Source organism: Manis pentadactyla, chromosome 7 (assembly GCF_030020395.1).
Source record: "Manis pentadactyla isolate mManPen7 chromosome 7, mManPen7.hap1, whole genome shotgun sequence".
Taxonomy (NCBI): domain Eukaryota; kingdom Metazoa; phylum Chordata; class Mammalia; order Pholidota; family Manidae; genus Manis; species Manis pentadactyla.
In genome coordinates, this window is record NC_080025.1 from 568,581 (window position 1) to 595,354 (window position 26,774).

The 26,774-nt window shown below is 46.9% G+C and overlaps 1 protein-coding gene across 5 annotated transcripts in view; it reads left to right on the forward strand.

The window, feature by feature from the left end:
- Window positions 1-26,774, forward strand: part of LOC130684399 (disks large-associated protein 2-like) — a 386,173-nt gene that overhangs the window by 246,123 nt on the left and 113,276 nt on the right. For all 5 annotated transcript variants that reach the window (XM_057505039.1, XM_057505042.1, XM_057505038.1 and 2 more), the window contains one exon: window positions 5,167-5,199. In XM_057505039.1, coding sequence (XP_057361022.1) covers window positions 5,167-5,199 — 33 coding nt within the window. The remainder of the gene's footprint in view (window positions 1-5,166; window positions 5,200-26,774) is intronic.

Consider the following 26,774-nt stretch of genomic DNA (forward strand, 5'->3'; position numbering starts at 1 on the left):
GAGGCGCACGGATGCTCGTGGTGGCTGGTTCTCCTGTGTTCATCAGTACCTCATCTCAGGTGGAGGCGTCCCTGCCCTGCACACTTATGAGGTGTTGCTGTGGGCTGTCCTCTGCCCTGGGGAGATCGCCATGGACATGTACCTGCCCTACACCTAATGTTCACTCTCAGCTGGCCTCCCCAGGCTGGCTCTCAAATGTCACTTGGCAGAACTCTGGAAAAAATTGCCAACCTGATTCCCAGAGTCACAGTGCACGGGCGAGAGAGTGCTTCCTGACAGACACCCAAACAGCCACACCCTGTGCTTCCCGTCAGAGGACATGAGGGGCTGGCGAGCAGGCAGGTGTGGAAGCATGTTCCTCCGTGGGCCCCTCAGAAGCGCTCGCACATCCCTGCCATGTGACAGGCTCCATCGGGTGGATGGGCCTACGTCTGTGTTGACCATACCTTGGATGCCCTGGATTGGAGCTCTGGTTGGGGAGGGTGTGAGACCATATGAGCCCCAAGTCTGCAGGCACACCGCCAGGAGGCACCTGTCTGAGCAGCCCATGTTGCCCTGTGGGCAGGGAGCCCACGCCCGGGTGCCCTCTTCTCATGATGACTCCTCTTTGGGCCGGGCTCCGCCAGCCACCCAATTTCTCCCCCAGTGTTGGTGTCACACACGTGAGTGAAGTAGTGGGTAGAGCCCAGCAGGCCGCGCCGGGTGCCCGCACCAGGCCCCTCTGCCCCCAAGCCTCAAGGCCACGCCTCTCCTCCCTCGCGGAGCTTGGCAGCTCTCTCGCCTCCACCCCCATCTCCACAGCTGTCATCAGACCGAGATGCTGTGTGCTGGGGCCAAGACTCTCCCACGAGTGCCTCCTGCTGCAAGCTAACTCCAAGGAACCCCGGGTAACAAGCACGCTGCCTGCCACCTGCCTCTCAGCGAAATGATCCCCAAGGACTCCCGAGACCCTTGCCCTGTCCACCCCTACCGCTGCTCGGCCCCATGGTGTCTGTCTCTCCCGCTGCCTCCCGGTGCCTTTGCGCTGTGGGGGGCCTTCACATCTGTCTCCCCATTCAAGATGCCTCCCCTCAAAAACTCCATGTTCCCGGGGCCCATTCAAACCCATGCCCATGTGTATTTTCCAGGCTGGCTGCTGTTGGTTTCTTCCTTGTCTGCCTTCTTCATGTAAAACACCCGCATTCTGCATGTTACCTAGTGATAATTTCTAACCATTTCACCCTGTCTTGGCTGCCTTCCTCTTTATAAGTCTCCTAAGCCAAGGAATGGTGTCTTCACATGTTCCCATTCACATGACCTAGGGCAAACGGGGCAGGACAGGGCTCAAAGCCTTCTTATCGAATCAGAGGGCTGTATGTGAGGCACTAGCTCAGGGATGATTTTAAGCATGGACGTTCATTACATGCAAGCCCTGTGCTCATTGTAGTGCAACCCAGGCGCCCTGGGGGGGAGCAGAGCCACCCTCCCTGGGGAGGTGGGCTGAGCCTGCACATTCACACCTGGGAGACTTCCCACCACCATTCAGTAAATGTTTAGGCCCATCAAACAAGGTGCTTTTCTGTGAAACCCCTTCAGGGCATCCCAGGCAGAAGGAACAGCTACAACACATATGTTCACAGTGCTCTGCATGATTCCTGCCAGAGTGCTCAGGGCATTTCACTGCTGGTGAAGCCCTGGCTGTTTGGAGGGCCGCTGCCTTTAGGTTGGGGGTCTTGGATGCTGGGAGAGAGAGAACCAGGAGAAGCCACAGGGCAAGAAGCCCCGTGGGCAGGAATGCAGAGTCCGCCCCTTCAGGAGACATGCAGTTCCTACTCTCTGGGCTGAGATGGCACTTTGGAATATCTCTGACTCGAGGAAGACAGTGTCTGCAGACGGTGACCCATCAAGTCAGGGAGTAGGCCCCTGGCCAGCACACCCTTCCCATGCTGGCTTTGGAGCGCTGACTTCCTCAGCTCCTGAGCTCTGTGCACACGGAGCTCGAGGGCTCCCCAGGGTGCAGAACTCGCTTCAGAGCTGACCTTCCCGAGCATGAGCTTGTGGGAAGGACCCAGGGCTCCCACGCCTTCTGTGGCACCTTAGCTCATGGTGAGGGCTCGATCGGACCCCTCGGAGGGGAGGGTGTGGGAGTGCAGATGGGCTGCTCGCTGTGTGTCCTGGGCTGGAGCACATACGACAGTGTCTTACTGATGGTCTTGCTGGAAATGATGCTCTTTAGAACAAGGTCTTGGTGCATTGATAATTGACTTTTAAGTGCCATTTGCCTAAGACTTGAATTCCAGAGCAGTTAACATGCCCCTGGCTGCCTGGCCTTCCCCTGGCTTCTGAGTGGCCTCAAGGCATAGGATTTGAGCTCAGTGAGGGCATCGCTGCGGACCGCCATTGCTACCATTCTTACTGCTTTGAACATCCTGGATAACGTTGAGCTTTCTAACCCCTGATGCAGATTAAATCTGAGAAAATCCCGTATTTGTAGGCCAGTTTTCATGCAAATTCGGGCTACCATTACAGAGTAGAAAAAAGCCAGTTCCAGAAGCACAACCTGGTATTGAGTTTTTGTCTTTTACCGGGTGGGAGGTGGTTATGCCGAGGGTGGGAGGGGCTGAGTCCAATTCTCCTGTGTGCCACCCTGGTTTCCCGGTCCCCAGGCTGCCCCCAGCCGATTCCCCCACTCAGCTCGTTGGTCTGCATGGTGGAGATGCCATGGGGCCCCTCTCTGGTCCCTGCACACGTGTGTCTCCCAGAGACACCAGAAGGATTTCAGTCTCTGCCCGGCCCTGTCACCACGGAACACGTCTTGTCGGTACAGCAGGCTCCTGTCCCAGTGTGTGGCCTTGGACGGGTCCACAAGCAGTCAGCTCCTGACTCATCCTAATCCACAGCAGAGGCCAGGTCTGGTGTGACCTGGGGGGGTGTGGTGGTTGTGAGAAGTCTGTCGTGCAGCACAGTGACTCTGGGTTGGACAAAGCTGGGTGGGCTCCTGTACAGTGGGACCCCTTGGCCTCTGATTTGAGAATGGTTGTGATAGATTGTAAGCCCTTTGTTTGGGGGAGATAAATAAAACCCATCTGGTGCCCTTGACCTCCCGGCATCCTGATCCCCAAAGACATGTTCCAGGGCTTAGCATTCCTCTGGAAAGCCAACTTTGTTTCCATGATCCCGGCTTCTTTCCTGGGGCCTCCAGCCAGCTGCTTTTCTTAAGAAGAGTCTTGGGTTTCTAGGAGAAACGCCTGCACCACGTGGGCCTCACTCTGCTGCTTTGGACTGCCGCTCCGCCTCCATGCAGGTGCCGCTCCCCCCATGGTCCTCCGTGTAGTGTCCCTGGTGTGTCCTGGGGGTCTGCCCTCCCTGGACTGGTATGCAGCCGCACAAGCTCACCCTGCCCTGCTCCCGTGGGCATGTCTGGGGGGCCTTCTGCCACCTGTCCAGATGCCAGCTCAGGGAGCCTGGCCTTTGAAGTCCAAGTGAAGCTGATTGGGCCATCACTGCACACCTAGTGAGGTCTCTTCTGCTTTCCGCCGATGCTTGGAGAGGGCGCAGCACATATTTGAGGACAGGTGTTTGCCGGGTGGGGGCCCTGTGGGGCCTCACTCATGCCAGCCCATCCATGTGCTTGCCAGGCTTTGCTCGTGCATGGCGTCAGGAAGAGCGAGCCCCCAGGTACCTGTCCACCATCTCCCTTTCAGGGCTGGGGGCCCATTTGCCAGGTCCCCATTTCGTTAGAGCACTTGAGTCCGGCTCAGCCCCTTCACATCAGATGCCACATGTGCTCCGGCCCCACTGCAGTTGGGCATGGGCACTAAAGCCTTGGGGGTGATGACCTTGTCTCCTTGTGCCTGCTCCCTGAAGGGGTGTGGTGAGAGCTTGGCACCCAGATGCCATCTACCTCCTGTACGCAGAGGGCTTCAGACAGTTCAATCGTGAAAAACAATCGTATTTCTCTTTCTCTCTGTCAGAGCCCTGATCCCGGCCTGCTGCTGCTCCTTCCACACACGCTGCTAGTCAGGGTGAGCGTGGGCACCAGCCCTCCCTCTGCCTGGGTCCTGCCTGGGCCCTCCTGGGCCACCTGCTGGTCCCTGAAGAATGAGTAACGCACACATCTCAGAAACCACCGTTGGCCCCTCACCCTAATCAAGGGGATCTCACCCCTGTAGATGCTCCTGCCCCAGCTGTCCCCGCCTTTGGTCACATTATCCCCCTTCACCAGCATGTCCGCAGACCTGGCACTTCTCACCTCACCAACCTGCCCTCCTTAGGGAATGCCATCCCATATTTCTGTCTTGAAAATCCTACTCCACCTGCGAGGTTCAGCCCAGACGGCATCTCTGGGAACCTTTGCTGCTACCAGCAGCAGAGATATGCACTTGTCTCCTTGGAGCTGTTATACAGGGGGGACCAGTGTCTCTCTGAACACCCATGTAGGCCCGCCCATCCTGGTTATGTCATTGCTCACCGGCTGTCCCTCTGTGGGGATGTCATCATCCCCATTTTAGAGCTGAGGGGTTAAGCCACTTGCCAGAAGTCACTCAGGAAAGTGGGCAGTGGCTAACTTTGTCCACCTGGCCCCAAAGTCTGAGTTCTTTCCCATGAAGAGCACAAACCTTAGGACCATTTGCATCTGCATGTACTGTGTTGCCCCTGATGCCCTGTGTGGCCACCAGTGCTGTGATCCCTGAACATCCGTCTGTTCTGCAGGGCCCAAGACAAAGTCACGCGCCTGTACACTGAGGCCTCTGCCAATGTTTGTAGGTTCCAGTGTTTTTACTGAAACATAATGTTATACTTTTGCTCATAATTATTTGTGCCTGAAAGAAGATATGACAGAGTTGTCATCAAAGTAAAGGTTCAGATATTAAAATTAAGTGGTAAAATATACCATTTATTTCAGCTGAGTAATCTGTATATATTGAGTTGTATACAGTTATGAAAATATACTTAGTGTGTGCATATGACAAGGAGATCTTTGTCGTAAGAAGGTGCAACATATGAATGATTTGATAAGGAAGCTGTTTCTAAACAAGCGTTGCTAGGTACCAAGTCAGATATGGTTTTGTTTACTGAGACAGTGGTCTGTGCAGCTGCACATGCAGCCTGCCTTTCGTTCTGCTGTTGCGTTTGTACCTGTAACCCGAGCCTCTGCTGATGTTTCTTTATCTCTTCTGTCTGCAGAGTCGCAGTGCACCCTCTGCGGGGAGCCGGAAGGTGAGTGTGTCCCCTCCTATACCTGCTTCAGGTGGGCACGGCCGGGAGGCACCCCACACGCAGATGTTGTACACCTGCCTCAGGTGGTGACAAACGGCCGGGCCTATCAGAGAGCACAGTGAAAATCAAAAGCATCTCTGTGGTGTTTGATGGAAAAGTAGGCAACACAATCAGAACAGTGCCCAGGATAGCCCGAGGCAGGCGGAGTTAACCTCTAAAGGAAAACTCCCATCACAGCCAGACTGCATGCTGTTTTGTTCTGGATTTAGAAATTTCAGTCAGTTTTCTCCAGATGATAAATGTCACTCTCCAAAATTCGAATTTCTTGACTTTAAATACATTAGCCAGCAGTGTTGATGGGCTGAGACTCACATGAGGTCGACCTCACAGGGCTGCCCTTTATGGCAAGTGGCAGAGGCTGGATCCGGGGAACCCCCACAGTCATAGAGGCTGAACGTGGCTGGACGCACACGCAGTAGCATTTTGGGGGGAGCTTTAAAAGGGGAGCTCCTGAGGGTGTCATTGTTACCTGGGTCCAAAGTAGTGAAAGCAGAGACCTGTGAAATACGTTCCAGTGTCCCAGTAAGGGAGAATGGGGAAAACGTGATGGACACGGAGCCCTTGTCAATGGGGACGGAATCTCAGGTTTGATTTTGTAGGAAAGAGGCACATTGGCCAGGGAAGTGATCAGCCTCAGGTGCCGTGAGATAGGCCAACCCAGGGTGTCGTCTCAGCGCAGTGCGGCCTGCTGGCATCTGCCCTGTCTCCAGCGATCCCAGGGGGCTCCTTAGAGAGGAGGCTCAGTGCCTAATTAATTCTGCTGGCAAGGCTTTCAGCCCCAAATTGAAAAAAAAAGTGAATATAGGGTTAACCTGGAAATTCTATCAAACACTGTTTATTTCCCCAATTTTGTGGTTAATTGGGATATTATGATCATGTTTCTGAAATTCTTGGTATGTTGTTTAAGGATTATATAATGCATAGATGTAGCCACGAAGAGGCCCATTAACTTATATTTTAAAGTCTTTAGCTTTGTTACTAAGTAAAACATGAGGCTTTGCAGCCCTGTGTTTCCAGGGTCCAGGCATGTGTTGTTTTAGTCACTGGGGATGACGGTGCCAGAAGGGCCTTGGGGAGGTGGCTCAGCTGCGCTCGCTGCCCCAGGGCTCAGAAGCCTCGGGACCTCTGTCCTCTGCGTCGCGGCATTGTGGGGCTGACGACGTCCCCCGGCCTGTCTTCTGTCTCCTCATTGTCCTTTCTGCCCCGGGAGCATGCGCACCATGCTTCTGCTTCCTGCTTAAGCCTCCCTGTCCCTGGCCCCGCTGTTGAAAGTTTTCCACGTGCAGTGGACACTGGGGAATCGTATACACAAGCCCTGCGCATCATTGCTTAGCCGAACCGCATTGTGGTTTCCTTGTCTACTTGTTTCGATGAACAAATGTCTGCTTTCTGCCAAGGCTGTGTGGACTGTGTGGAGTATGGTTTTCGCTGTTTGCTGCCTCCTGCCGCCGTGACTGAGCAGACTGCGGCTCCAGCAAAGGAATAGGACTTGTGTGGTGGGGTGGGAGTGTGGGCTGAGTCGGGGCGAGTTGCCAGGGCATCTGCCTCGGGGAGGCCATCTTTCCATTTCTAGGACATTCAGTGGTGGGACCACCTCAGGTGGGCCTGAGAGGCCCCAGGCTGACCTCAAGGGCACGGCAGCCTTCAGCACTGCCAGAAACAGTGGGATCCTCCTGTCCGAGGGCCAGACCCCCTTAGCCCCACCACATCCAGCGTCATCCCTGGACAGGAGCTGGCTGTCGTTCAACTTCCATATCTCAGACGTCAGCCCACACTCAACGGTGCAAAACTCTCAGGAGGAGAGGAGAGAAATGTGTCCCCTTTACATCCCAGATCAATTTAACACTCAAAGTGAGACGGACTTGAGTCATTGTCAGAGTGATCCCAGCCAGAGGGACCCCGAGGGCTAGGAGGGCCCTCCGGCGGAGGCCTGGCTGCCAGGCAGCTGAGGGCTGGGTTCTGCCTCAGGGCAATGCCAGGCCTGTCCTGAGATCTGTCCTCTGAAGGCACTGCAGCATCTCAAACGTGGGGTTACTCCAGACCAGGGATAGGGAGGGGAGGCTGATGGCATGGTCTCAACTGCGCTGTATTTTATGAAAAGCACTATCATGAATATTCATAACGTTTTTAAATCATTTAAGTAATTAGTTTAAGTGAGAGCTGGCTGGGTGCAGTGCATGGAATCTGAAATCAGCTTTTTTGTTCAGTAATTTCTTCTGCAGCTTCTATCAGTTAACTCATAAACGCCGATGCACAGAAAGGCTCAGAGCCAGAGGCTGGCAATAGAAACACGAGTTAGATCTGGGCATGCAGAGCTCGCCTCACCCACAGATTTAAAGCAGCAGCCTGTTAGGCTCTCTCCTTCTTGTCAGGGAGCTGTTGACAGTCTTTCAGGGCAAAGTTGGTGAAATGGGGAACATCTATTTGCGTTTTAATGATTTGCTTTCTTGTGGTGGGTGGTGCTGATTCTTTGGATACAGACTGAAGAATTAGCATTGTCTCAGGTATAATATCCATCAAGCCAATGAGACTAGGAACAAAGTTTACAGTACGCTGGACCTCAGAACTGTACACTTGTGGATCTCTGCAATGGCATGGTCTGTTTTTCAGAGAACTTAAATTTTTAATTGTGTATAAACTGAAGATCACAGTTTCAATAAGCACATTGCTTACACTTCCTACATTACTAGGTCTCTGACATTTGGACCACAGTGTTTGCGTGAGATGAAAACATTCAGTGGAATTTGTTGTTATTTATCAGTATCTTTCTTCCTACCAAAAATAAACAGACAATTCAACTCTGAATGCTTGAGAGGAAGGGTAGGGGTGGAGGAACATGCCAGTTAGCAGACTCATTGTGCTGTTTGCAGGGGTGCAGGGAACTGGTGCTTGGCTTTGCTAGAGACCTATTCCCCAAAAACAAAATGGTTAAAAATTTATTAAGAGCAATTTCATCAGTTACACTTTTTGCATAAAAACTTACTAGTAAGACTCTCAATTTGTATCACTTTCCTAGTGGTTCCTATTATCTTTCAGATACTACAAGTAGCTGTGAAGCTTTTGTATGATATGAACTATTAACTTAATTTAGGGAAATAATTTACAAGCATGATCCTTCTCAAACTTTGATAGATACATGACACCACTTGCTTTTTAACAAGATCCCAAGGGAAATTATGGATGGGTGGGATCATAGACTACAGTTCATAGATTTGTCTATTTTGTTTTACATTTTTATGGTTTGATTTGCCCTCCTTCCAGATAGATTTTCCAGTGTTGGAAGATGGATAATGATATATAGGCTTAGGAGAACTTATTTGAAATCCACTATGATGTAATAACAATGTCTTACATTTATGTTGTTTAGCCCAATCAAAACTCAGAGATAAAATAAGTGATTATGCTGCAAACTTGGTATTAAGGAATATGCTACAAAAATGTCAAGATGGATTTTAGCATGAAAGATTTTTCAGTGATAGAGGCCTTCAAAAGTTGTGGACCATTTTTGGTGGCATAAATACACATTAGATTATTTGAAAGTGTCTTTTGTAGAAATTCTAGTCCACAAGCAAATTCAAGTTTAAAAAAAATCACAACAAATTTAATGTAAGAGATTTTCTTTATAAATCTGGTATTTCTTTTTACTTTGATCATTTAAAAACACAAACTGCATACTGCTCTTGGACTTTTGGACCAACATACAGACCCTTATATTTTACTACTAGTAGAAGAAACCAAAGCTACCCTTTCTCTTCATCTTTATGAGTAAGAAAAAGTGGAGGCATTTTTCCTCTATTTATAAGCATTATGTCTGATTTTTAAAATCCAAATGTTCAAGATTTTCCCCATGAATGACTCTAAACAATAGAAAATTTCCACAGTTTTTGTAAATTAATTGAACATGTGTCATTCTGAGATTTTAAGACCTCTCAACAACTGGGGAAAAATAATAAGGTTGCTTTTTGAAAACTGGGCATCAAAGGGTTTAGAAAGACTCATCTCCCTCCCCCCAGCTCTCATCCCTACTCACGGGGCTGCAGGGTGTCACCATTCACCCACAGCTGGTGCCCCTCTTGTTTTGAGAGCATACCTTTTTAATCATATGCCTTAGATAAAAATAGTATGTTCTGATTGCTATTCTTGGATGGTTAGTGGAAGATAACCAGCATTTTAAGTTCTCAACATGTGCCAGGCATTCTAGAAAAAAATCAGTGTTGCTTAGGAACTAAAGAATTCAACTAGTCTCTAAGAGAAGACAGAACTCCTCTCCAGCCAGTCTGTCTTCTGGGACCATCACATGGTTAGTATTTGAATGAAAATCAGGAAGTACTGTCTAGGATATCAGGAATTCTGTTTGCCATAATTGCTGATGATGAAGGACGTGAGGACTGTGGCGACTGAGTCGGCGCAGGACCTGCCTTCTGCACTTGCTTTCAGTGCACAACTGAGCTTGAATGAAAGAAGGAAAGGAAATCCCCTAGGTCCCAAGAAGTAATAAAGAACTTTAAACCAGAGGTTATACATGCTTCAAAGCCATGGCAGCCCCTGAGAAACAAGACCCAGAAGGGGACTTGGGGTGGCTGGAGGCCTAACACACAAGCAGAGGAGGGGTGCCTGCCACACCTGCAGTAGGGTGTTGGAGGTGCTAGCACCGAGTCCTTGGAATAAAACCTGGGATATCAACAAATTTCCCCATTTGTGAGAAGATAAGAAAAACATGGGCCCAAGATTAGTATAAAGGAAGCTTTTCCCATTCCAGGGTCATGAGTGGAATATAAAGTTACCAACAAGAAAGACACACCCCAGGCCTGGATGAAACTCTGAATTTCCACAGCCTGTGCATTGTAGGACCACGAGGTGAAATTAATGTGAAAATTGCTCCAGAACCTGAGTGTTGTGGCAGAACCAAAACACAAATTATCTACAGGATCTTTGATAGTATGTAACTCATGGGACTCCTCTTCCACTAGGAAAAACTGCCCCACTTTGTATAAACATACAATAAGGGATCACAAGCCACAGAAAGAAACTTCAAGGGGACAAGAATACATGACAGAAGAATGAGCATCCAAGGTGCTGGATAGAAGAGACATCTACAAAATTATTAAATAGATTTTCAAAAGGAAAAGGAGTCGTAGTAAAAGAAATATCTCATATGAAAAAAAGAATAAAAAACAGAAGATGTCTAAAAACAAGAAACATCTTTTAAATTCCTGGCTGCGCCTTGCTGTAAAGTGGCTGAGACAGAGCTGGAGAGGGAATGGGCAAACCGGAGGCATGTGCAGGGACATTCGCAGGAACATGAAATAAATGTGAGGCAGCAGTAAAGATGTGGGACACATGGCTTTTCCACACGTATCTGGATCTAAATGAGAAATAAAGGGGTGAAGAGAGCAGAGAACAGGCATTTACTCAAAGAAATGAAGACTTGAGATTTTTCCTGAACCTAGGAAATTGGTTGTGCTTCTTCAATCTAAAGACTCCCAATACTGAAATCAAATAAATGAAACACATCTACATCTAACAAAGTGAAACTGAAGAATGTAAGAATAATCCTAAATATAGCCAAATGGAATATACAGCTTGCATCAGTGCAGTGACTTCTGGGAGGCATCTCAGGTGGCAGATAGCTTTGGAACAAGATCCAAAAACTTTTGAGAAACTAAAGGGAGGAAGGAAAATACCACACCTTAAATGTGAAGTGGAATAAAGGACAGGTGGGGGGAGAGAGAAGAAGGCCCAGATAACAAAAAATACATGTGAGAGTTGACTCGTGTTTTTATAGATACATCGTTGTTTAATGATAAAAAGATACTACTCCAACAAGCCAGAACAATCTTCTACTTAGAATAGACTCAAAATATCAAAACATGCTAAGCAAAAAAAATAAAAATAAAAGAGGTTTTTGAGGAGAAACTGGCCAATCAACATTCTGATAGGAGACTCCTGTATCTCAGCCACAGAATCGTGCTGGTGGAGCTGATGGCCTCCATGTAAGGGCAGATGGGCCCCCCAAGGCACATTCTCAGCCCTGGTACTGATGGGAATCCTGCCCAATGTCTGCCAAGGTCTACAGTTTTAGTTTTAAAGAAAGGAACTTTAATTTTTTCTGGACACCAGCCCTTTCAGACTTGTGGCTTCTGTGGCCTGTCAGCAAGTGCTTATCTCAGTGAGCCATGCGTTCATTGGAAATATTTGTTGAAATCCAGGCCCCTTTTGGTGTCAAGATTGACACAGATGTCCTGGTCCACCTTTTCCTAGTTGGGCAGCATGTGAAGCAGGAAGCAGAGTCCTTCCTTTGCTCTCAGAGGCTCAGGGAATCCAGCTCCCTGTTGCTGGGTCTTTGTGACCAGCTGTAAATGTCTATTTCCAAAGCATAGGTCAGAGCATATCATTCCGTCCTCCAAGGCTCTGAAGGTTCCCCACTGTCTACAGGATGAATTCCACATTCAAAGTGTTCCATAAACTTGCCCAAACCCCATCCCCATTTAGCCACAAGTAAGGCATGCAGCCTGCGTGTTCTGGCCACCACCTACTAACTTAAGGCCCCATCTTGGATGAATGGACATAGGAAGGAGGCATATGAATGGGGAGCGTGTGTGTGTGTGTGAGTCTCATGAGCAAAGAGAAAGGGACCCAGGGGTACAGAAAGACTTGTTTGTGTTCATTATCTCAGCAGAGTTTAGGCTTGCACAGACTGGGGGAGGCAGCTTGTAATACTGTTATACTGCAAATGGAAAGCCTAAAGAACTTGAAGTTCAAACCCCATGGCCCTGACGAAACTTCTGTCCCCTCTCTGTTGGGTGTTTGTCCACCATGCGTGCATCCTAGAGCCCTTTGTGCACTGTTTGATATTCCTTCAAATTTTCTTCCTCTGTGCATATCTGTTGGAGCATAATATGTGTCAGACATGTAGCTGAGCATGTTGAGCACAGGAGCCATAGGATCCTCATGTTCACACACCCCTGGACCCCTCAGAGCCCTCTGTAATTTGTAGTTGTGTATTGTTGAGTCAGATGCATAAGCTGACCATTTGGAAAGTTGGTCTTACTACGAATGAAGGCAGTTTTGTTAGCTACACTTAGACTCAGAGGTGGAGCTATTAAATATGATATGGTAGAGTGGAATGAGGATGAATTGCATATACCATCTGGTATCTGAGCTGTCACAATTATACATTTATGCAGAATGACATAAAATGCACAAATGAACCCTAATTTGCAAGTTTCTATTTTTTAGATTATCCAGTATTTTCAATTCAGGCATTTAGCTGGCACTGAAATAATTTTACCTCATTAATTTTCTCAAGGAATAAATAAATATATTTTTGGTCACCAAGTAATTTAAATATCAGGTTTCAGGTTTAGTATGTTTAGATCAAGTACTGTCTGTTTCCTTGTCACTAAGTTTATGCCCGTTTGTTGCATTTTGAAGCGTATTTGAAAAACTAAGAGTTATCCCTACTAAGTCATAATAGGCTCCTTTTTAATGCTGAAAAATATTCTAAAGAGAGAAATTTAACAGGGACAGCATCTGACACTCGTCTTCCATGTTATAGTGTTACCACTTTGAAAACAAGTACTTTGTTTTAAAATTTGAATATCATCTATGCCATCTCCTGATATATGTATAAAATGCCCCCAATTTAGTATCTTTTCTTTGATCTGCTGAGAGTTAAGTATCCTTTAGTGAATTCTTATGCTCTTCTGAAGCTCCAGAAATACAGAGGAGTTGAGTGCTTCTACTTCCTGGGAATGAAATGTCTACACACAAGTCAAAATGAATAGACTTTTCCTCATCCTGTGTTTTATGCTGTACACTGATAAATGTTGTAAGAATTCTTTTGGGAGTCTCCTTCTGACATGGCAGCTACCAAAACATCACTGAAGACAGAGAAGCACGTGTCTGCCTGGGACCGTTGCATACACACTCATGCCAGCAGCCTGCACTCTCTACTCCTCAGCTGGGGTCTGCAGAGACGCAGGGCGCCCTCCTCACCGTCAGACACAGATCTAAGAGGCAGTCCGAGGAATAAAGCCCTGATCAGTAGGGCTCGTTGGGTTTGAATGTACCCAAGGCTGAGTGTTTGGGCTTTGGAGCAAGTGCACGTCTTGTCCCTCCTTCTCTCTGGCCTGCCTTCTTGTGATGTTTGTTGCCACTTCATTCCAGCCTTTCTCCTTGGTTTTCTTCATATTTCTGCCTGTACTTTACAAGCCTCAGTGAGGTCCAAGACACTGTCCTGGCTCCTGGGACAAGAGCTGGAAGGTGGCCCACCCTGGGAGGAGCTACAGCCCCTGGGGGCTCCACAGTGCACAGAGGATGCACTAGAAAGACCGTACATCCTGGGGCAGGGCCTCTGTCATAGCCTTTCAGCTACCCAAGGTCAAACCACTGACCATTCTCTAACACTGGCTCCAGTGTTCTAGTTTACAAATTTGACTAGGTTTTAGATAGTATTCATCTTTTTAAGTGACTGACAGGCATGCGAAATTCCTTGTTATTATTAATGATATATATTCATAATGTTGCTTTCTTCTCTGATTGTTACATCTCATTAACAGTGTTATGAATAAGAAGCAATTGAGTTTTTACAGCGTGCAGCTTTGTAGAATGACCTTGGAAGGAAAATATCCCCACATAGAGCTACTCTGTGTCCTGTCCCCAGCCAGTCTAGTGATCAAATGATGCACAACCCAGCCTGTAACCCTGGAATGAGCAAAAGTGCTCATGAGGATTTGAGATGTGGACATTGTGCTGTTCAAGGGGATGTCACCGTGGTGTGATAGACTGGCCCGTGTCCTTGGAACCCAAAAAGCAAACTAGGTGGAGGGTTCCTTTTCCTAAAAATGAACTAGTAATGTTCTTTCTTCCCGGAACCATTGCTGAAAGGCTCACGTGAGGTGACGTGAGTCGAGGAAATCATGGGTCCTACAATCTGTAATTTCCTGGGCTGGGGAGAGTTTTCAGGGAGCATGACCGACAGCGTGCTGTAGGCAGCCTTCTTCTAACATTGCCCTTTGGAAACGCCCCTTACTTCTGAGCTCAGCTCACAGTCCACCACAGACCCAAGGTTTCCCCAGGGGACCATGCATTGTTTTTTTAAGTTGTGTGTCACCAAGACGGGAACACACAGGCCTGTGCAATGCCGCACAAGTGGTGGAATGGAGGAGCTGTTAAAACGTGCAGATGGAGTAACTGAGTCGGGAGAAGCTGGGAGGGGTTTCTCTGGGACAGAGCGCTAGGCTGTGTGGGCGGGCCAGGGCACTTCAGTAGGGTGACAACGGATCGCCGCAGCTTTATTGACCAACTGATACAACATCATCAGTTTTGCTTTCAGAAATTGTTTTTGAAATGCATGTCTTCTGTGTTGACACCTTCCTTTGTCCTGGGTTTCAAGAAATAAAGCTCTGAGTCTAGTGGGAGGAGGGACTCAGGAGCCAGTATCCTGGGTTTGGTACTAATTAGAAAGGTGGGCTTTCTGTGCTCCAATGTCCTCATCCTAAAATTTTCTATGCCTTAAAACTGTGTGTCTATACATATGTATATGTCTACAGAATGATGTGATTAAGTGTCTGGGTTTTATTTTCCAGATATTCTGCATTGACATAAATTTGGTTTCCATGATGTTATGCATCATTGACCTGCTATTTTAGTGAAGCTCTGTGTCTTATTATGGGATGTGTGGTGAAAAAGGCAGATTGGAACTAATTTTTCAAAGTTGTAATGAGAGATGACCCATTTCCTGTTATTCAGATTCGTAATTCTCCTTCACATCTTCTGAAATCAGTGGTAGTTAATTTTGGCAGATTAACTGTTGCCAGGCTGAATGATAAATGATTATTAAACAAGCTAATTATGAATGCACAAATGAAAGAAATGTGTGAAAAGGTAAAAAGAGAACAAACAATAGGAAAACAGTCTAGAACCAAACAGATTCTCGTACAAATCTCTTTGTCCCTTTGGCATAAGTTGTGTGAATTCACTGAAACTGACGTCTTCCTGTAAAAAATGGCCAGAATAGTGCCTCATCTCAAGGCCGTTTTAAAAATGTCAGTGTTGAGTGTGGTGTTTGGCATATACGGGTCCGTGGTGACATGCGTGCTTTATTTTGCTGTTTGATTATTCCACTTCTGTATTTTTATTCCATGTCTCTCTGTCAGTCATTATTCTAGGTGTCAGGGAAATGAGGTTGAATGAGATGGTTCTGCATGTATAGAAAATCTGAAAATTAAAGTGATGGTTGTAATAAACAGCTATACATAAACCAAGAGTTGAATTGTAGTGATGATGATGAATCTGTTGTCTCATAAAAACTGGCTCCTGAGTATAGTAAAATTTGGCATTTGTGTGATTTCTAGATGGGCTGGCTTCAGCTTCTAAGGAGAAGAGGCGCTTTGGGGTCAGGAGAGAACAGAAAATAGAGAGAGGGGCCCTTTTGCTTCCACATTTTAGGACTCTTGTAAGAAGTGTCAAAGATGCCTTCCAACCCTGCACCAGAAGAGCTTCTGCTCCTCAACAGAAAGTTAGAGACCACATCTGCTGGGTGCACCCCCACCTCTAGCGGCCGTGTGAGTGCCCGCATGCAGTAGGAGGCAGGAGACATTTGTGTTGGCCCACTATGGGGTTCCCTGCTCCTAATTACCAACTGAACAATGCGCTGTATCTCTTTACTTTCCCCAACGGGGAGGTTTTAGCAAACGGCCTTGTGGGCGCTTCCACACGGCAGGGGTAACTGGAGTGTCCATGGCCATGTCTGCTGTGCGGGGCCCTGCTCAGTATTGTTCTCCGACTGCTGCCCTCTGCTTGTTGTTTATCTGCTGTGGTAAGTGGACGGTGAAGTGGCAGCGCACACCACACACAACCCCCAGGAGCCTGGATCGGAACTGGGAGCGTCTGACCCCAGCACTGGCTCTGGGGTCATCCTGGGTTCATGCAGCCGCCAGGTGTGTTACATATAGGTTTGATCATAATACTAAGAACAGGAGAAAACCCTTAGAGACCACGTGGTCCAAATCTCTCGGTTTCCAGTTAAGTAAGTGGAGGCTCGGGAAGGCAGGTAACAACCCAATGTCTCTGCAGTAGGTCGCGGAGCAGATGTGACCAAACACACCCTTTAGCTTGTGGCACAGAATTAATAAGAAACAGGAAACACCAGGGCAGGTGAGTGCTGGAGCCGAAGGGAGCGTCCCATAAATCATGTCTGCTAAAGGGTTCTGGACACAGAGCGGAAGCAAAGGCTGGTGATTTCATGTCTTCGTCAGACACCCCATTCCCTTCCTCACATCTTTATGCAGACACACAGACAAAAAGATCATGCAAAGCCTCTGCTTTTAATACATTTATAAGAAAAAGGTGGAAATAAATGATTTTCATTCTAGGGCTTCTGGAACTTTGTCCCCAATCCAAAAGAGAGAAATGTCTGAAATTCCACATTACAAAGGATGTTTGGAGCATTCTACAAGGAGTAAAATTATTTAGTTTTTTTTTGTAAAAAAGTACTAGTCTTTTTAGAAACATCCATTTAAAACTTATATAAATGCTGTTTTTCGTTTTCTAACCTTTTTATTTTGGCCTTACTACAACAGACAGTGACCATAAACACAACAAAGGAAAATGCACACAGAATCACCATCATGCCCTCTGCCCCCAGGATCCAGGCCATGTGGCTTCTGCTCTGGGCCTGCAGGCTCCTTCCTCCAAAACTCACCAACGTGGCTCCTGAAATGTATCTCTTTTCAACAACAAAAACATCGCTATGACTTCTTTTCTTCTTCTAAAAGAAATCTCTCTAATGACTTTCCCCCCGCCAAACCCCGTTGAGAAGCAATACTTCACCACAAGTTTCAGGCTGACTCATCAACTCATTGGAACAACTGACCAGACAGTGTCACATGGAGCGAATCTGAACCCCGTGGCATTTTAGGGAGCCCAGGGCAGAGTGTCCCAGTGGGGTTGTCCAGAGAGGAGGGTGGCCTGAGCGGCTGTCCCCATAGGGAGCGTCCCAAAGGGCCCCCATGGGAGGGGTGCCCACACCTCACCTCCTGGGACCCTTTGCCCTGCTGGGCGGCTGTGTCACAGACATGTGTTCACGCTTTGTGTCCCCCTGAACATGTTGCTGTTGCCGTGGCTCGGGTGCTGGGTGGCCAGGACACCAGAGGCTGTGTGTGGTGGACCGCCCTCTGGTTCCTCACCTTCTGAAGAAGCCTTCTCCACCCTCAGCAAGGCTACTTTAGAATACAGTAAACCATCAAAACTGACATTTTATGGACCAGTTCTGTTGGTTTTCTTAACTGTATTGTTAAATTGATATATTTTCTATCAGTGAAAATTATCTGTGTAATTTCGATTGGAAAGACATTATGTAAGATTTTCTCATTAAGGTGAATAAAATTAAGTCTTTGTTTTATGGCTTCTCAATTCATAGCAGAGTTTTCAGGCATGTCCTAAGCGAGGAACAACTGAATGGTACCACATCTTTCATATTATCTGACTCTCCCTTGTCTGAGCTGTGAGCTCTATTCCACAGCATTAAACATGCTTCTACATATCATTTTTAGTTGTTATGTATCATTCCATTGTGTTGGTCCTGCAATTTATTGGATTAATCCCCTTTAATGGAAATTTAAGCTGTTTCTAATCTTTTTACTAATATAAATTATACCCTCATAAATATATTTATAACTTTGTATACTCATTCATGATTATTTCCTTAGGGTAAGTTCTAGAAATCCAGTTAATTCAGAGTGTGGATACTTTCCTAATAGGTTTTCAGAACACAGGAGTGGTTTATAGCACATGCTTCCTCTCCTCCCCCGAGGGGTCAGCGCCCACACAGGGTGCCCAGTCTGCCAACATGCAGGAATACTGTTACTGTTATTGTGTTGTCTGAGATGTCTAGACAACCTGCTTCTACTAGGCTATCCTAACAAGCACAGGATGCTGGAGTTTTTGTAGGGAGAAACACATATATCACGTATATAGGATAACAGGCATTTACTGTTAGAGATGGGCAGTGGCCAAAGGGAATGGCCAGTTTTACCAGGCAGCAGGTGGGTTATAAGAAATGGTTATAAAAGGCTGATTCCTGAGCTTAGTAGTGGGGTGTGTCTGCTGTCAGCCAGGCAGGTAAGGACTGTGGGACCTTCCACGTGGGTGCAGGGCAAAGCTCGGGGATGGGAGCCGGCAGAGCTAAACCGTGGTCACGTCAGATCAGGTGCCCACCCTTGATTGTCCTCAGATCCATTGAAGGTAGCCACCTCCTCAGGCCACTGGGCAAATAACATCCTAGGAAGGTTAAGTAGATGTGCCCTGTGAGTTGTAAAATCATGTGATAGAAAAGTTCTCTAGAACCAACCATAAGGGCACTAGTGTGGTTCTGGAGTGGGTACCAGGAAGAAGGCTGGTAGGGATGAGGGCTTGTCAACTGCTCACAGAACCTACCGACGATGATTCTTAATTGACCCAAGTCAACAGTAATTCTTTACTGTCTCCTTCCATTCCAGCACTCAGGAGATGTGGCCCTTCTGTCTTGGGATTATTCAGATAAAAACACACCAGATGGGAGGCAGGGCTGTGCTCAGGCAGACCAGCCACCAGAGGAGAAGACTGGCTTCCCGTTCTTTCCTCTGCCCCCAAAGAGCTGGACAACCTTGGACGAGCCACTTACTCCCAAGGTTCTCAGTTTATTTAGATATGAAATTAAAAAGGAAAGGCTGTCTGCCTCCTAAGGTTTCTCCCAGTCCTACAGTCCAGGGGTTAGGAAGACAGAATTACGAGGTGTGATCCTTGACTCTAGGAAGCCTGTACTGTTTGGAGACTCTGCCCTCCATGCAATTTGCATAATCCTGAACATGGTCAATATTTAATTACCTTCTTGGTGTTGGCTGAAGGAATTAATGCTGGGAAGGATGGATGAATCCCAAGTAGATCCCCATGCTAACTTGAAAAAAGGAAAATTTCAGCCATTTTATTAACCAGTGCTATCAGCAATTTAAAGAGTCTTGAAAACTCAGGTTTTAATATCATTACAGTTTTAAAATTACCTTTTTTTTTTTTAGTCAAATCATGGGTTTACTAAAGAAGAGATCCATCCGTGTGCAGCTGATTGTATTCAGGAGAAATGCTTCATCTGTGCTGCCTGCCTATCAGGGGTGCAGTCATCCTCTCTCCCTATTTGAGCCCATGCAGCTGGGACATTTGGTGAATGACTCATGTGGTGGGGACCCTTTGACAATGAGAGGCTTGAAGTCATAAAAACACTTCTGTCTCTCACTCGATTAAGACACGTGCATTTCTCAGTCTTCTCATAGGAGATTATAGGAGGTATAGATACAGATGTAGACCTTTAAATCCCCTTAACCTATTTCAGACACAGGAGATACATTAGTGCAAAAACAGCCTTCACATTGATAAACCTATGACTATTATACAGAAGTGATTTCTTCTGGTTCACACGGGGAGAAAGAACATACAGAAAATTAACAATAGTTGGGAGGAAGTGAACTTTGTTCGCCTAGGAAATCAATTTTAACTGCAGAAATTTGCAAAACAAAACTATCAACAAAAGCAAAAATAAACAAGTAGGACTATATCAAACTAAAAAGCTTCTGCACAGCAAAGGACCTTATGTACAAAATGATAAAGGCAAACTGCAGAATGGGGAAGATATTTATAAACCACCTATCTGATAAGGGGCCAATATCCAAAATGTATAAAGAACTCATACAACTCAATAGCAAAAAAACAAATAATCTGACTAAAAAAGGCAGAGGACCTGAAAAGACATTTTTCCAAAGATGTACAGATGGCCAACAGACACATGAAGAGATGCTCCACACAGGTAATCACCAGGGAAATGCCCATCAGGAGCACAGTGAGCTGTCACCTCACACCTGTCAGAACAGCTAATATCAACAAGAAAGAAATAGCACATGTTGGCGAGAACATGGAGAAAAGGGGACCCTTGTGCACCACTGGTGGGAAGGGAATTGGGAACAGCTTCTGTGGAAAACAGTATGGAGGGTCCTCAAAAAATCTAAGAAAGAAATAGGATATGACCCACAATTCCACTTCTGGTGATTTACCGGAAGAAAACAAAAACACTAATCTGAAAAGATCTCTGTACCCCTGTGTTCCCTGCAGCATTATTTACAACAGCCAAGATACGGACACACCTTATGAGTGCATTGACAATGATGGGTAAAGAAGATGTGGTGCACACACACAGCAGTTACTCAGTCGTAGAAGGGGATCCTGCTGCTGTGACAATGTGGAGGGACCAGAGGGCGGTTACGCTGAGTGATGTAAGTCAGACAGGGAAGGACAAACACTAGAATCTTAAAGATGCAGAACCTAGAAAAGCTGAACACTCAGAAGCAGAGGGTGCACAGTGGTTCCTAGGGCAGGGTAGGGGGTATGGAGAAGCTGATCAACAGAGAGACTCCCAGTTACAAGGGGAATGAATCCTGGGGGTGTGGTGTGCGGCATGGAGACTAATACTGTCTCATATACTTAAAAACTGCTAAGAATAGATCCTAAATATTTTCACAACAAAAATAGAAAACCATGTGAGCTTATGAATGTAACTAATGGAGATTGTGGGAATCATTTCACAATATACAAATGTATCGAATCATCCTGTCCCACACTTAACCTTACACAATGGTATATGTCAGTTCTATCTCAATAAGGCTGAAAGAACTGTGTTTTCTAAGTGGGAATTACAGAAATTGCAGATAAGAGATGCCTGACATTTCTGTGGTTTGACAGTAATACTATAGTAATTTTAAATTAGAAGCTCTCAATCTCAAAAACTGTTTTTAAAAACACCTTTCAAGTACTTTGATTATTTTGGTTTGGTGTGACTTTGTCAGCTCATTGATTCTACACTCTAGACTGTTCTTCATTTCAATTTCAAGTCAGTAGCATGTATAATGCCTGCTGTGCATGAGGCTCTGTCTTGCACTTAGACATGTGAACAGATAGGCATGTAAACTCGAGGCCCGTCCTAACTGGATTTGTCAAGAAGTATGAAAGTTAGGTGGAAAACTATGACTCAAGAGTAAGTGGCCTAACCAAGGTTCAGAGAGCATGCTTTGGAGGGAAATTGGAATTCTAGCTGGTTAGCTTTTATTGCTGCGTGACAAGTGAGCACACACAGCAGGCTTACATCGGCTTCTGTGAGTCTGGAGCCTGGGCTCAGAACGGCCGGATCTCCCGCTAGACAATGATGAAGGTGTTGGCCAGGCCGCGTCCCCACCTGCCAGCCTGTGTGAGGCGGTGCCTGGCCATGTTCACTCTGCTGGCAGGCAGCTGCGTGTCCTGTGGCTGATGGGTCCACAGCAGCTTGCTTCTCCAAGCCGCACTGGTGCCACAGAACCAGGCGCCTGCCAGCAGGATGGAGTCTGTCATCATGATGAGAGGGATTCCAGTCCCAGGTGTCACCCACAACCTGGGTTAGAGCTAAGTGCAAGTGCTGCCCACACACTAGGGGAGGGGTCCCACAGAGGCAGGGACACTGGAGGGGCGCCCTCAGGGCCACGTGGAGTCCACCCACTGCCCAGAGTGAGGACAGTCTGCAGCCCACTGCACTTTGAGAAGCTGAGATTCTAGTGACACTGGCAGACACTGACCGGGTCTGGCAGCTCCCGACTTCTCCAGGACGTGCCTCCTCCCACTTGATTCTAACCCTCCAACTGGCCCATGGCTGCACGTCGCTCACATTCAGCTACGGCAGAGGTCTGCTAGCCGGCTTCAGTGCTGGGGGTTGGGGAGTGGGTTCCCTCCATGGGCCAGTCCCAAGGGTCAGATCTCAGTGTGGCCTGTTGCTAACGATTTGAGCCAGCAGTGGACTGAGGCTGCGGTCTGGCCACACTCCCAACCCCTTCCACTGGTATCCTCAAGATAAGAATAACCCATGAATATTTAACTGCGGAAGATCAGAAGTCCTGCCTGTGTCACAGTGGTATTCGTTTATGTGCACTTTGCCGATTGACATGCCTGTTTTCCCCAGATCGGAGAAGCAGACCCCACTCGAGGTGTTGAGACAGGATGGGATTTGGTGGAGGAATTAGGGACACATGATATTCAGAGATGGGTATATAAAGGGAGGAGGGATTATGACACAAAGATGAAAACATGTTCATGGGAGATGTGACTTCTGATGTGCTACAGGATGAGAAGGTTTTGTTCAGCAGAGATGGGAAGGGATCCATCAGTTAGGTCCTGAGTTGGGGACACAGGGCTGGGGAACAGGACAGCAGTGCCACCCTCCAGCCAGATGTGGGGGGTACCAGACACAGGCTGTAAAGGGAGCTCAGGGTCAAGGCCCTGCCATCTCCCCATCTGTGGTGCACCTTTGGCCAGAGGGTCCTTGCCGGGAACAAAGGGCACATCTCCAGGGCTTACGGTCCTATGCATGCCCCTGAGATTCCAGGATCTTGTGTGCCATTGTCTGGGGAGCAACTCCATTGCTTCTATGCCAGAAGCTGCCCGGGGAGCTCAGGACTGGAGCCAGCTGGACATGGCAGGGAATCTGAGCTCCATGTCCTTCAGCAAGAGCCAGCCTTACTGGGCCTTCTTTGCAGCATTGGGACAAAAATAGTGCCCAGCTCCGAGGGCGTTGTTAGATTTAAATGAACTCTTGTCATGGCACCTGACACATACAAATAGTTCAATTAAAATATGTATTTATGTGTATCATGGTTTTTATAATTAACCCACATCCTAAGCAACGTTGACTTAGCAACCAAAGAAAGCTCCTACTTGCCAAGTTCTAGATTTGGGTTTTGAGCTCAGTGCTTCTGCCCCTAGTTTTAGGCAAAGGTAGTTTGTACATGGGCTTTCCTGTCCTCATGACCTTGACAGGAGTCCTTGTCCTTCAGACTCCTTAGGTGGCTGGAGACTCAGTGCTCCGTGACTGTCCAGTCCCGCCTCCTGGCCTCATCACCTGGGCCAGCTGTCGTGCATCAGTCCAGAGGCAGCCTGCTGACCGCAGGGCTGAGCCACATCAGAAAACACGGGCACATCCAGTTCTGAGCACTCATTCTCACTCACGGACAAGCCCACAGCACCATGCGTTTGTCATAAAATCTACCCCCTAGGCCCTTGGAGGAGCTGACCTGGGGCAGAAGTCCCCCTTGTCTCAGGGCCCTCTGGGCCTACAGAGGTGTAGGAGAGCCCCTTCCATCTGCACCCTCTGATCTGCTCTGAAGAAGCCTCAGGCGAGCAGCAAGCATGTCTGCTGATCTGATGTTGCCCCCCCTGCATGAGTAAGTGCCAGGTCAGACATGACCACATGCACATGACCTGAGCCTGTGGCCCTGGGCTCGTCACTGTCCCATTTCAGCCCAGAGTCCCAGAACTTTCATCTTACAAAAGAAAGAGCATATTCTTTAGGTATAACATATTTGTTTCAACTTACTGAATACAAGTTATGTTACTGTAGAATATAAATGTATCTTCCTTTGTTCTACTGAAAAGATGAATTACTTTAATGGTTGCAAAAGACAGTCTATTTCAGCCCTGAAGCTCAGCTTTGCTTTACTGTGATTTCTAGTCTTCTGCTTGGCATTTTTTTTTTAAACTGGAAGGTAACAGTGATGATACTAATAAAACTTACTGAATATTCCAATTCCATTTAGTAAAAAATTCTCCTTGCCATCTAACAAGTATTGAAAGTGTCCACACACTGTGGCCATGAAAGTCTGATTCTGAGGCCTCATCCATGAGAATAAGTAAATATTCATAAAAACTTCAATAGCAGCTAGTTTATTGCAATTTTATTTATATAAGCAAAGGGGGTGTTGTTAAACTATGTACCTTCCATGCAATGAAATCATACATAGCCTTTCTACATGAGGCTTTGTAACATTATAACATTTGTAAAACCAAAGGAAAAGCTGTCATGTGCATCTGTCTTTAAGTAGCATCCTCCAGGTTTCCACAGATATAAAAAGCAATTGTCTTTCAAAGAAGAAAGAGTCTTGTCATCTTCTACCTTCTTTTTCATGTTCTACGTCTTCTATAACAAGTTTGTGGCTTTTATCATAATGGGAAAAATTGTTTAGGAAGACCACTGCCTAGTCTTCAGACCTGCAGGAAAGCGATTCAACACGCATTCCGAATTACATGACTTTCATTCAAGCGGCAAAGTGCCCCATTTCCAGGGCAAGGGGTTTATGGTCACTAGTGCGCACTTGAGCAGGCCTCTGCTGTCTTGTGTTCCCAGCAGAGAGTCTCTCACTTGCTCTAGAGAAACCCCTTAAAGCCATCCCGTCAGCGTGATTGAGGCTCAGCACAAGAAGAAGGCAGCGAGAGGACGGACACAGGCTCACCCTTCTCAGTGGGGCTTCCGGCACAGCACGAAGGATTCGCTCCAAGACAGAAGGACAGGCCTGGTACCACCAAGACTCGCTCGCCGTCTGCCCCTTGGTGTCTGCTCATCTGTGTTCTTTGTTCTTCTCATCCGAAGGCCTCTTCCTGTCCCTCTTTGTTCCTGACCTTCCACGCTCCAGTTGATCTCTTTTTGCCTACCAATCTCTCTGCACCAAATTCCTGGACTCAACGACTGGCAAGTTGCCATATTCCCATTGGTTTTTGGTGTTTTGCCAAAATTTAGCAGTTATTATAGTACAAATTCTACCAGATAAGGTAGTTGCCTTGTGAAATGTAATATGAAAATTTGCACTTGCATCATAGATTTTCTATTTCATTAATCACCTTCTCAATGGTTTCCTTAGTGGAATAAGAATGTGAGGAGATGAAACAACTGTTTTTAGTTAAGCATCTTGATATCCACCATCAGAGCAGTTTGTCTCAGGGTTCATTGTTGGCAAAATAGTTTATACATTTCTTTTTTTTAAAAAAGGTCTTCTGATTCACTTCTCAGTAGGTTCACTTGTAATTCAAAAATGACATTGACAAATGACTGTCAGGCTGTGCATTTAGATTAGCATTTGGAGAAATTTGAACAGAACATGCTTATGAGGGGAGATTGCCCTGGAGATAGTTTGCTGCGTGGCAATCTGGCATCTCAGGATTTGGGTAATAACAGCCTGCCGTCCAGTTACGCAGAGAGTGAGATGTGTCTTTCTGAGGAAACAATTCACTGATTCCCACAAAAGCATCACTTTTTTAAGCAGGGAAAAATAGCCTGTTAGCAGGAACTTCTTGTAATGACACACCGTCAATGCCCTTAAAGATTCCCATTTTCAATACTGCACGAAGGACCAGCCTCCTTGTCTCAGCACACACTCCTCCTGCTGCCTGTAACAGAGTGCCATGTGTACATCAGCCTGCTCCTGTGTGTGCAGAAGCCACAGTGGCTCCATCAGTCCTATGGGAACCGCAATCCCTGTCAGAGGCATGACATGGAAAGGTTGCGTTGTATCCACGCTGACTTTCAGGCCGTGTCCTCCATGCACAGTGCACGCAGGCTCCAGGCTCTGCACTGAGGCCATCCTCAGAGTGGAGTTAGCCTGCTTTCCACAACCTGGTCCAGTGCCTTCATTTGCACAAACATGCTCTGGAAGAAGCCCAGTGTCGAGCCTGCCGCCATATTAACTACTCTAGGTTGGGGGCTTCTGTTTGGATCACCCCACAGCAAGTTATTTCAGACAGTTTCATAAACTAACCGCCTGGCCCAGTGTGTGTCTGGCTTAGTTTGGGTCCAGGGTGCATGTGTGTGTGCATGCACATGACTCTCAGTTTAGGAAGGGTTAATCGTGCTAGCAGTTCTCTCTTCCTTCACTTTAAAATAAATTTGGTTGCTTATTGTTTCCTTTGTAGAAAACGTGTGACATTTCCAACAAGAAGAGTAGGACTTAGAAAATTCTAGGCATCTGTGCATCAGAGCTGCAGAATTAGAAAGCCACTTAGGAAGTCAGAATCCTTTGCTTCTGTCCCCTCCTCGACCCTGATGCAAAGCTGCTCGTTTCTCTGGTGCAGGTGATGCGAATGCCTTCCAGGGCTGTGAGGTGAGGTCCTGGACAGCTCCTAGGCTGAAGGAAACTGGTCTCCGGGGTTAAGTGTGTTTATGTCTTAGTAACTGGTATTGAGAGCCAAGGATTTGTTGGAAATCATTTAAGGACTGGGTTTGTTACATAATTGCTAATAAATGGGAGCATCTATGCTTGAATGAATTAGAGTAAAAAAAATCATTAGTGTATTACGATATGTAAAAGTCGTATTTTAACACGTGATTTTTTCATTGAGTCTCAGAGTTGCCATTTTAATTCTGTTACCTCTCTGAGTGGTTGATACTGTCTGATTTGCTTAATATCCTCTCTGCATCCTTTACACCCCTCTGCACACTGGTTGGCATTAAATATAAATTCCTTTTTGTAGTGTTAAACAGTTCATACCTTGTTGAATTTATTTCTGTGGACTTGAAGTCAGAGGGGATGTCTAGTATCAGCCTTTGTCATGCCATGAAGCTCCTGGTGCACCCCGGGGAATACCTTCCCCTGTGGGGTTTGCTTGGACCTATTTATGTGGTTTTTCCTGCTGCCTCTGAG